Source organism: Megalobrama amblycephala, linkage group LG21, assembly GCF_018812025.1.
Source record: "Megalobrama amblycephala isolate DHTTF-2021 linkage group LG21, ASM1881202v1, whole genome shotgun sequence".
In the NCBI taxonomy this organism is placed as follows: domain Eukaryota; kingdom Metazoa; phylum Chordata; class Actinopteri; order Cypriniformes; family Xenocyprididae; genus Megalobrama; species Megalobrama amblycephala.
Genome location: NC_063064.1, coordinates 9,764,886 through 9,777,681, shown reverse-complemented (window position 1 = coordinate 9,777,681; position 12,796 = coordinate 9,764,886). Strand labels below are relative to the sequence as shown.

Sequence of the window (12,796 nt, the reverse complement as noted above, 5' to 3'; positions counted from 1 at the left end):
GACGTGCGGTGACACGCAGCTAAGATGGCCGCGGCCTCATTTAGGCGTCAAAACTGCTGTTCAGAACTCTATGGGTGACGTCACGGACGCTACGTCCATATTTTTTTACAGTCTATGATAAAAACAGAATGCAATGATGTGGAAGTTTCAAATTTCAATATTTTATTCAGAATACAACATAGATGACATATCAAACTGAGAAAATGTATCATTTTAAGTTGATTTTAAATTTCATGGTATCAACACATCTCAAAAAAGTTGGGACAAGGCCATGTTTACCACTGTGTGGTATCCCCTCTTCTTTTTATAACAGTCTGCAAACATCTGGGACTGAGGAGACAAGTTGCTCAAGTTTAGGAATTTTACATCTTGTAAAAGGGGCACAATTAGGTCCCCTTTAAAAGTTCTTTGCAACACTTGCTTCTTGGTTGTGATGTATATACTACTGCTCAAAAGTTTGGGATTTGTTGATGTTTTTGAAAGTATAGTCTCTTGCAGTTATAGGCCTTTATCACAGTCACATCTGGCTCTGATTAGTAGCATAAATGAATTTCCGCCATCATTATTGTCAGTGGATGGACGCCAGTTTTGAAAATAAAATTAAAACTAATTTAGTTTAACTTAATAATAAACATCAATATTTAAAACTGTTTATTTAGACTTGCATGATAGCCTTCCATGTATGCCATCTTTCATGTTAATGTGTAACATTATCTGAGCGAGGCGATCATCAGCGCTGTCGGTGTTGGCGGTCATGAGAAAAATTAAGAGCAGCTCAAGTTACTGCCAGAGGAATAATTCGGACTAACTTAATTTTATTTTGAATACTATTTTGTTTATTTTTGCATTATATATACTATGATTGACCACCTGTTTTTGTCTACAGTATAATGCTATCCAATAATTGCCCTCAAACACGAATGATTTAAGATTGATCAAACCAGTTATTTTTAAATAATCATCTATGGGCTGGAGATATTCCTTTATTTTAACAGCTTCAATTTGATCAAATTATTTATGGATGCATAAGAATGTAACTGTAAGAATGCAAACATTATTGTTTAATAGTAAGTTTCCCCCAAACCTTTAATTGAATCCCCCCAAAACAGTCTTTAAGTCATAATTAAAAAATGTAAATGTAACACAGTTCGTATGTACGGGAAGAAGGAGGCGGGAACCTGGCGAACGTTCAAACAATAACCTTTAATAAAATAAACAAAGAACAAAACGAAAGTAATGCCGGCAGACGTCCGCGAGGGTCACAAACATAATAAAACATAAAATAAAGTCCAGGCCTGGTCCTCTCTCGTCCTTCACTGTCGTCTCTCCTCCTTTTATGCTCCCGGAGCTCCTCCGTGAGAGACTCGAGGCCGGTGCGCCTTCCCAGGTGAAGCTCATTAACTCTCGCGCCGTTCCCTCACGGCTCTCGCCCGCCCTGGTCGCCACAGTAAACTTTGGCTAATTCTAATGCTTATTAATGTCATATGTTGTTTGTATTGTATTCTTGCATTTCTGTAAGAAAATAAGGTGGTCAGACTCTGAAGTACTGCACATACACATACAGTATGGCTTACGCGCTCCCCTTTAAATCCCAAAATGTGCATGGGAATATCATGACTCCATTTTATTTCACAATACTCAATTAATGATTGTAAACAGAGGTTGGTGTCTTTAGATGAAGTATCTGTTCTGAAGCTTCCACCTTTTGAACACAGAAGTGTACGGAGCCCCTAAAGGGACATGGTGGTAGAAAAAAAAAATGGGAAGGAAGGAAATTTTACGTGGTGGTGGAAAAAAATTTGGGATGGGATGGTCAGACGGTCCCTTCAGGCGTGTATCTCCGCCGCCTGCTCATAGAGACCAATTTATTATAAAGCACATTTGAGGAAAATTGGGTTGTTGTAGCTTGTTGTCTAGGTTACTATGATTGGAAGTAGCTGCATTTGTGTTTTAAGAACGTTTAGCTCACGAATTATTAATCCGGTAAGCTCGAATCTGTGAATATATTGCCAACTGAACTGCTTGACATAAGCACTGACTGCATTTCTTCATTTTTGAGTCCAACAAGTTCAAACTCTATGAGCTGCGCATTATTTGCATTATTAACGTATGTTACTAACTGAAACTCTACTGCCAGCCAGCAGGACATTAAAGAGGAAGTGTTTGTCCGAGCTCACAGCAAGGGAACGATTATAACTTTGCGAGGGAACGCAAACATCTTTGCGTGGGAACGCAATCTTTGCGAGGGAACGCAAAATATTAGAAAAAAAAATTCCTCCCATCCCAAATTTTTTTCCACCACCACGTAAAATTTCCTTCCTTCCCATTTTTTTTTCTACCACCCATGTCCCTTTAGGGGCTCCGTAGAAGTGTTATAAAGGCCTATTTGATAAAAAATATATAAGTAAAAACAGAATATATATGGAGCTGAGTCACATTTGACATGATCTTTGTATTGATATTTTAAGGTATGGAAAGATTGTGTCCACCAAAGCTATTCTGGACAAAACTACCAACAAGTGCAAAGGTGAGTGCAGATCAACTTCATGTTCTTGAGAAAATCCCACCTCACTTCTCAATGTTTCATTAGCCTATGCATCTGACATAAAATGATTTACGTTTGGTGTGTGTGTATATGTAGGTTATGGCTTTGTGGATTTCGACAGTCCCGCAGCAGCACAGAAGGCCGTGACGGCGCTCAAGTCCAGTGGGGTTCAAGCTCAGATGGCCAAGGTAGGATATTAGAGAAATGTCCATTCAGCACATACACCATTGATCTTCACGTAACAATCCGAGTAAACCTGCTTTGGCACTTCAGTTTCAGCAGTATGTAGTGAGGAGGTCATCTTTGTTTATTCCGTGAATTCCAGCTCTCTTGCTTGCAAGTGTTGTTTCTCAAAGCTCGGCTCCCACTGACGTGTTTTCGTTCGAGCATCGCAGCCTTGATAAATCACTTTGCATGGATTGTCTCCATGCTTGTGATAAAACTGAACGCAGTATGATTCACACTGCAGCACTACAGTTCAAGCCGCAGTCACACTACACTTTTCATTCCATTCATTTGCATTCAAACACAAGCTCATGCCAAGTTTTGGAATTACACTGCATTCCAAAGTTCAAGTTTGGTGAACTCTGACCTGCGAATTCATATCACGTGAAGACGAGTGACCTGTAGAAGATCTAAACTTTTTTTGTCGATGTTGTGCTTAATGTCTTATTTTTCATACCCACACAAACTTATGTTTCCTTCTGTTACTTTTAGTCTGTTATTTTTGACCAAAACCATAAAGGTGCCCTCGAATGAAAAATTGAATTTATCTTGGCATAGTTAAATAACAAGAGTTCAGTACATGGAAATGACATACAGTGAGTCTCAAACTCCATTGTTTCCTCCTTCTTATATAAATCTCATTTGTTTAAAAGACCTCCGAAGAACAGGCGAATCTCAACATAACACCGACTGTTACGTAACAGTCGGGGTGTACGCCCCCAATATTTGCATATGCCAGCCCACGTTTCCAACATTATAAAAGGCATTAGACAAGGGCAGCCAGTATTAACATCTGGATGTGCACAACCAAATCATCAGACTAGGTAAGCAAGCAAGAACAATAGCGAAAAATGGCAGATGGAGCAATAATAACTGACATGATCCATGATAACATGATATTTTTAGTGATATTTGTAAACTGTCTTTCTAAATGTTTCGTTAGCATGTTGCTAATGTACTGTTAAATGTGGTTAAAGTTACCATCGGTTATTACTGTATTCACGGAGACAAGAGAGCCGTCGCTATTTTCATTTTTAAACACTTGCAGTCTGTATAATGCATAAACACAACTTCATTCTTTATAAATGTCTCCAACAGTGTAGCATTAGCCGTTATGCCACGGAGCAACAATATGCAATAGTCTCAAAAAATACTTGCAGTACACAAAATCACTTTTTTTTTTTTTTTTTTTTTTTTCTTATTTTTGACTTTTAAAAACATAATCTAGGGCACCTTTAACCCAATATGAAATCTTTGTACATTTTTTTAAATTAAAAATAAAACAAAAATATTTTTTATTAAATGTTTAAAAAAAAAAACTGTAACAATTAACAATTTTCAGGTTGTACTTACTCTAGAAAGTACTGAGTAACATAAAGTAACTAGGAATTAAACATGGTTTAAGGTTAGGTTTAGGGTTAGTTTCAGGGATATTACCTAGTTATTACCAGTTATTATAGTAAATATATACATACACTACCATTAAAAAGTTTTTTTTTTTTTTTTTTTTTTAAGAAATTAACACTTTTATTCAGAAATGATGCATTAATTTGATCAAAAGTGACAGTAAAACATTGATAATGTTACAAAAGCTTTCTATTTCAAATAAATGCTGTTCTTTTGAACTTTCTATTCATCAAATAATGTATCACAGTTTCCACACAAATATGAAGCTGTTTTCAACATTGATAACAATCATAAATGTTTCTTGAGCAGCAAATCATCATATTAGAATGATTTCTGAAGGATCATGTGACACTGAAGACTGGAGTAATGATGCTGAAAATGATCACAGGAATAAATTACATTTTACTATATATTCACATAGAAAACGTTTTTTTTTTTTTTTGTAATAATATTTTACTATATTACTGTTTTTGCTGTATTTTTGATCAAATAAATGTATCCTTCTTTCAAAAACATAAAAAATTCTGACTGACCCCAAACATTTGTACATACAGGACAGGAATGTAAAATAAAGTGCTATCCTGTAAGTAGACTGTCAGTACGTACACATTTACACACCAGTATCATGAACCTGTCCCTGCGTGGCTTCCTGGACATGAGTCAAGATTCAGGTTTTATGATGAGGTTTGTTGACGTTGGTTAGGTAATGCTTGGCTGGTTTACACACACACACACACACTGATGTGAAACTATCTTTATTCCCAATGATACGATCAATTGACACACATTTGACTAGATAAAGATATGTTTATGTCTCTTGGCTATCTGAGTCTTTTCTCTGGCACGTTCTGTGGCATTGTTTGCCGTTTTGCTGCCTTGTGTGTGTGTGTGTGTGTGTGTGTGTGTGTGTGTGTGTGTGTGTGTGTGTGTGAGAATGGCTCTGTTGATCCCTGTGTGTCTCCCAGACTCTCGTTTGTACAACACACAGGGAGTGTGTGAGGGTCATACGGAGACACACACTTTTAACACACACATGCACACTGATAAATGCTAGCTAAACATCCACGGTGAACCTACAAACTTTACATTGAAAAAGAACAACAATTGTTTTATTTTAACCATAAAAGTGAGCGCTTACTGTGTCACTGTGCACAAGAATTAAAGTCAGCACAAAACAGAAGTTGTGATAGTCTTTTCTTCGTGTATCCGAGTGACATGGCTTCTGGAACAAAAACAAATGTAGGGCGGGGCTTGATTTTGTCTGTGGGAATTGATTGGATGGTTGTGGTTTGTTATTGGTGGATCTCATGTGAGTGACAGGTTGCTCGTCATCAGAGAAGAGAAGAGATGCTGCAAGAGGGAGGAGAAGATATTCTGATTGAAAAATTGTAAAAACATCAATCTTCAGGTTGTGGTTCACGTGTCTTTTTGCTGTAAAATCTTTACTGATTTTTAAGAATAACTAGTTAAAGGGTTAGTTCACCCAAAAATGAAAATTCTGTCATTTATTACTCACCCTCATGTCGTTCCACACCCGTAAGACCTTCGTTCATCTTCAGAACACAAATTAAGATATTTTTTATGAAATTCGATGGCTCCGTGAGGCCTCCATAGCCAGCAATGACATTTCCTCTCTCAAGATCCATTAATGTACTAAAAACATATTTAAATCAGTTCATGTGAGTACAGTGGTTCAATATTAATATTATAAAGCGACGAGAATATTTTTGGTGTGCCAAAAAAAACAAAATAACGACTTATTTACACTCTAAAAAATGCTGGGTTAAAAACAACCTAAGTTGGGTTAAATATGGACAAACCCAGCAGGTTGGGTTAAAGGTCTATACCTCACAAGATTATGCCTTATTTAGCTTTACCCCACATTTGCCCCATGGTGAGATGCCTTTTACTAATATAATTTGGCTAAAAATAATCAATCAAAATTGGTTGAAAAAGGTGGCTGGAAAACAACCCAATCTGTCCATATTTAGCTTCGAGGCGTTATGAATCAGCGTGTCGAATCAGCGGTTCGGAGCGCCAAAGTCACGTGATTTAGCCCCTACAATCATTTCGACACAAAAGATTCATAACCCTGAAGCTTCCTGAAGCAGTGTTTTGAAATCAAGATCACTAAATAAGGTTATTTTTTTTTTTTTTTTGCACCAAAAATAGCTTTATAATATTAAAAACATGTACTCACATGAACTGATTTAAATATGTTTTTAGTAGGGCTGGGCGATATGACTTAAAAAAAAAATCTCCGATTTTTTCACACCAAACCCGATTTTCGATTTTAATCGATTTTTTTTTTTCTATTTAAAAACAAACAACAACCGACAAAGAAATTGCTCAAAACAAATGTACTCTTTATTTTGTTCAGATTTTCGCTTATGCAGTTTATGATGACCACAAACATTACTTGTTCATCCTTCTGAGATTGTCCCCATTGTAAAACCGATCGTTTAAAAATATAGTAAATTCATCATTTGATAGAAAACACTTATTTAAAAATAAAAAAGACAATATTACCACTTTAACCAGCAGGTGGCGGCAAAGTAGCATGTATTTGCGCATTTGTGAGCCATTTCCTCTAATCGTTTTTCACTTTGTTTTTGACTAAATGTTAAACATTATAAAGTAACTAGGTTTACAAATATATTTTGTCAATGTGAAGTATGAAATACTTACAAAACTTAAGAAAAACAATAACTTTTATGGTGAATTAATTAAACAGGAAGTGATACCGCACTTTTACCTTGTAATCACAGCAGCTGTCAGTCAATGCAGCGCAAGATCAATGATTTCAGCACTCTTATAAAAACACACATTTTATTAAATGAATCTAACTAAAGTGTACAATAAATATTTAATTTTTGAAGCTTTTTTTTTCACATAAAAGTGTGAAAACTGATGGTCGAATTGAATTTAGCCGAGGAGGAACACTGAGGTACGTCCTTATTTATTTATTTTGTATGCGTGTTATGTTTGAATAACTAAATTGATGCTATGCCTATTTAAGTGACTATAATCTGATTATAAACTAAGTATTACACTACTGATGCTCAACACACCAGCAAATGACATCTCACCGGAAGTTTTCGAGCTGGCTTATATTAATGCGGAAGTTCTAAAGAACGCTCCGTGCATATAGTCCATTCCAAACAACGGATGAAACGGTGCCTTTCTTTGGAAGGAGCTCTGCGCTGTTACCTGCTATGTTGTCTGTGTGCGGCTGACTGTAAGGTAAGCGGGGGGAGGGCGAGCCCACTCTGAACTACGGAAGCCTAAGGGGAGAGCCGGTGGTGGAAGTTAAAGAGAAAACCGATTTTCATTAAAAACAAATCGCCCTTAACGTCAAATTCGAGTTAATCGATAAAATCGATTTATCGCCCAGCCCTAGTTTTTAGTACATTAATGGATCTTGAGAGAGGAAATGTCATTGCTGGCTATGCAGGCCTCACTGAGCCATCGGATTTCATCAAAAATATCTTAATTTGTGTTCTGAAGATTAATGAAGGTCTTACGGGTGTGGAACGACATGAGGGTGAGTAATAAATGACATTGTTTTCATTTTTGGGTGAACTAACCCTTTAAATAATGCATCTGCGCACATAATTACTTCTGGTTCATTTACCACACTGGAAGTAGAAGGTCAAGTTGAGGACATTGCATTGTGGGATACAGTATATGTGCAGTGTGTTCTGCTGTACACTGCATCTTTTGGCAAGTATTGGTAGCAGTATGTCATCGTCTCGGTATGCGTACAGTAACCGTTTACAGGCTGAATAATGCAGAAATAGGAAGAGCACATGCTTAATGTTCTTTAAACGAAACATTGTGTCATGAATATTTTGTTGATATATTGGAAATCGTGGTTTATTTCATTCTTAAAGAAAGCTTCTGATGTGTTTAAGAGATAGTCTGGGAAGTGTGTCATGGAAACAGGAAGGAGATCTTTTTCTCCAGGGAAAGATGAGACCAGCAGAGCAAAGATGGAGTCTGTCTGCAGCAGTCTGTCACATCTTTCTGTTTCTCTGTTCACTCTTTTTCCAGACCACTGTGTCGTCAAGCTGTGTGGTGCTTCGGTTTTACATCTAGGACATCGACGCATGCGCATTACGACAACTTGCATTCTGTTTTGTCACAAGGTTATAACCAAGTATACACATTTTTATAATCTTTTAGGTTTGTAGGCTGGAGTTGTACAAATGCGGGTACTTTCTAATCTCCTTGCACAATCTCTCATCCACGTTGTCATCTATTGTTGTTGTAGCTTGCATGTGTTTTACTGAATTCGGAACAGCATACTACTCTCACTGTTTCTGCCGTAGAAAGATGTGGTAAAATTAGTAAAAAAGTAGTATACTAGTATGCGGTTCCGAATATAGCATTTCCCTCTGTTCTGTTTATTCCGTTTTTTTCTTTGACTACACTGTGAATCAATGGCCCAGAAGCACTGTTGCCACCTTGTGGACAAAGAAATTAGTGCAATTTTTTTTTAAATACTCATGTGCGACCTTTGCATACTGAGTACGCGAGGTTAGAAAAATGGGACTGTGCTGATGACAAAATTCGCGTCACTTGCTCTGATCCTAGTGCATGCGTAAGAAATGAAGTATATTTTAGGCTTTAATGTGTCTGACTGCTTGTGATGTTGCAGAGATGCTCAGGAAGAAGTCTAGAAAGAAAAAAGGCACGTGAACAAGGCTGTTATTTGATTCTGACTAATAAATGATGATGCAGGGGTGTTCATAAGGGGTACTCATAAAATACAATTTATTTAGTTGCAAAAAAATAAAAATAAAATAAAATACAGTGATGACATTTATTCAGCGCATGTGCTGTAAAGTTCTCTCTGCCTGATAAAAAGTGTGAGAAAGTTGAAAACTGATTTTTAGGAGGATGCTTTTGAATTTGATGCATTTGAGTCAAGATAAGGCAGATGATAAACACTGTAGCTGATAGCTAGCATACAAAATGTTATCTTAGCTGGGAGGGCAGGGGCAAACGCTAGTTATGAAATAATTCTATGACTGATTGGAAAAATTGAATCTTTAACCCCTGGTTTCACAGGCTTAAGCTAGTCCTAGACTAGAATGCAGGTTTGAGCTGTTTTAACTGTAAGCAACGTGCACTGACAGATCTTAAAATATGTCAGAGCCATTGTTTTGTCTCAAGATGCACACAAGTAATGTTTTTTTTTCTAGGGTATGTTTATAAAAGCTACTTAAATACCCTAATTGAAATAAGGCTTAATCCTGGCTTAGGCTAAGCCCTGTCTGTGAAACTAAGATAGTATATATATATATATATATATATATATATATATATATATATATATATATATATATATATATATATATATATATATATATATTAGGGCTGCACGATTAATTGCACGAGATTGTCATGCGTGTCTCATCAGTAAAGCCGGTTCTGTGATTAGCGGTAAATGTCCATCACCTGCTTTAAATGGAGCGGCACTTAATATACAGAGCCGTAGTTCGTGGACAAGCTACGCAATATCGTGTTCATAATCGCAGATGAATCGCTTTCGATTACGAACGCGATATTGCGTAGCTTGTCCGCGAACTACGACTCTGTATATTAAGTGCCGCTCCATTTGAAAGCAGGTGATGGACATTTACCGCTAATCACAGAACCGGCTTTACTGACGAGACACGCATGACAAAAGCATGCGATTAATCGTGCAGCCCTAATATATATATATATATATATATATATATATATATATATATATAGAGTGATGATTGGTTAAACCATTTCATATCATTATAATTTATGTCCCACTTAAGCTTCTGCTTTAAACTCACACTATTCCTGACAGCTGAAAGTGTTATAATTCCCCCCATCCATCTTGTATTAAATCTATGTTGTGATCTTGGGATTTATCTTTATGATTCTATAAATGGTACAGTTATAGTTTTGGCACATATATTTCTAATACAAAAATGGATATGACAGGTAAATTGGTAGTAGTGTGTGAGATGAAGGAAAATGGAAAATTGTTACTATAAACTATTAATGCTATCACTATGAAAAGTAGAAATGACTATATGAAATATTTTATAAGGCTGTCACTAACGATCATTTTAGTAATCGAGTAATCGGTTGATTATTTTGACAGTTAATTGAGTAATCAGGTTTTTTTCAGGCCTAAGTGAACAATAGCCTTTAAAAGACTTAAAATACATATAATATATAATAACAATGAGGCAATAATGTTTGGTTCAAATAAAGTATCAGAAGCAAATAATTATATGGTTTTATTGAACAACACTGTTAAAATAAATAAAATAATATACATAATATTGTAACGTACTGCTCCGAGACACAAATAGTTGAGGATCCAAATGCAGTATTTATTGAGAAGGTAATCCACAATCATAATCCAAGCACAGGCAATAGGTCAAAACACAGGTAGGCAGTCCAAAAAAACAAACACAAAACAAGGCAGGGTACACAGGCAAAGAGTTATCCAGAACACGGGGCAGAATCAACCAAGACGCGGGAAAACAAGATAAAATGGCTCAGAAGTGCAGTATCAACAGTGATGCAAAACTTAGCAATGAAAGACAGAGTGGAGCTGGCTTATATAGGGTGAGCTAGTGAGGCTAATGAGACAGCTGAATGTAATCATGGCTGATTAGTCTGGGCAGTGGGATATGGGAAATGAAGTCCTTGATGGTGTGGCAAAAGTTCGGGGTGGAGTGCCCTCTAGTGGCAATTACGGGCACTCTCACTGGTGACTGTCCCTGCGTTCCATGCGGAAGTGCTCATCCCCATGCCCTAATCCCTTTAAAGGGTTTACCCTTCGTAGTGAGAGCTTCAAAGGGATGAAGGGTGTAGGGATGCACTTTTTTTGGAATGCACTTCAGCGTCATCTAAAGGAGAAAATCGAGGAGGCGCCTTCGTCTTTTTTCCCCTGGTGTACTCTTTGTATTAATATGCATTCATTTACTGTAGTAACATTATAAGCTACTGCCAGTCTTTTACATTAAATATAATGTATATTGTGTCTGTGTATTTGAAACATTTGAATGGACTGATAAAGTTATCTGTAAAGCATTTTTGATGAAGTACAATGTTGTTTTGACCATAATAATGTACCAAATCTAGCTCGCATAAATATAACAGTATTTAACATTTATAGGTAAAATTGAACTCTGAGCCTCCTGTACCCATTCTGTGAGGTCAAACAACTTCCCTGTGCACAGGATCATGGGGGCCCGAAGTGTCCATCAGTCGTACCCTTCGAAATCCACCATTCCCAAGGGCCCTTTTAAGACGCCAGTTTTAAGCACTTCAGTTTGGAATGGTCCTTCAATATGGCGGCCATGATTGTTTTCACTCCGAAGTGCCCTTCAGAGGGAGATATATCTTGTTTGGAACGCACCATGTGTGACAAATATAAACAATCAACTTATGTACATTATGCATTATAACAAATGCCCGCAGAGGACGTCAACGGCCTATGATTGTTGTTGTTACACTTTACAGCAGCTCAAATCCTTGTTTAAAATTGGCCAAACCATATTTAATTCAAATCTCCACTTAATCATTTTCTATTTAGCCACTTCTTTGTGATAGAAATGCTACAGCGAGGGTTTAAACTTTTATTTTTGGAAATCGCAAAGAACAGTTTGCATATTTAGAAAACATATTGAAGTATTCTCCTGTGTTGGCGTAGGTTTATAAATGATTCACCTTATAAATCGGGCGAAATGGCACATTGTGTTCCGTGGATGAACATTATAAGCAACCCAAACTCTCAGCACATGCAGAGATGGAGTTTGAGATGCTTTACACATATGTAAATAACAGTGCAACACTCCGCTATGAAACACAAAGCGCGTCAGGCTTTATATGGGTTCCCAAATGCTCGTTATTGGAAACCCAAACAAACAGCATATTTAGAAACTGACAGTGTTGGGGAAAGTTACTTTTAAAAGTAATGCATTACAATATTGTGTTACTCCCTTAAAAAAAGTAACTAATTGTGTGTTACTTAGTTACTTTTTATGAAAAGTAATGCGTTACATTACTTTTGCATTACTTTTTCTCACATGGGCTGGGTTTGGCTGTTTGTTTATTAATAACAACAAAAAAAGTTGTATTTTTTGGCAAATGCTAAGGCCCTTTTACACCAAAAGTGAAATGAATAAGCCTCAGCCTCCAGGTGGGTGTTCCAATAAGGGTGTGACGTCATGTGAATTATGAATTGTATGACTGATTAGTACAGTCAGATATAATTTATGTATTTATTTCCAGCAACAGGAACAGGATCCTACCAACCTGTACATCTCTAACCTGCCCGTGTCCATGGACGAGCAGGAGCTGGAGGCCATGCTCAAATCCTTTGGCCAGGTTATTTCCACACGTATCTTGCGGGACGTTAACGGAACCAGCAGAGGCGTTGGCTTTGCAAGGTACTTTATCCATCACTCAAGCTGCAATGAATCCTCCAAACCACATGGGGGAAAAGTTATATAACTTCTCAGATATAAGAATTTGCTAACAATATTTTAAAATCGCATTTAAGTTCAGTATGCTAATTATGAGATTGTTGATGTTTATTTATATGTGCGTTTGTTTCAA

At 36.8% G+C, this 12,796-nt stretch overlaps 1 protein-coding gene across 1 annotated transcript in view; it reads left to right on the top strand.

The window, feature by feature from the left end:
- The window catches only part of rbms2a (RNA binding motif, single stranded interacting protein 2a), a 66,373-nt gene that overhangs the window by 45,853 nt on the left and 7,724 nt on the right, over window positions 1–12,796 (top strand). Inside the window, 3 exon segments of the mRNA XM_048172062.1 lie at window positions 2,469–2,527; window positions 2,642–2,733; window positions 12,470–12,627. Of these exon segments, the coding sequence (XP_048028019.1) occupies window positions 2,469–2,527; window positions 2,642–2,733; window positions 12,470–12,627 (309 nt within the window).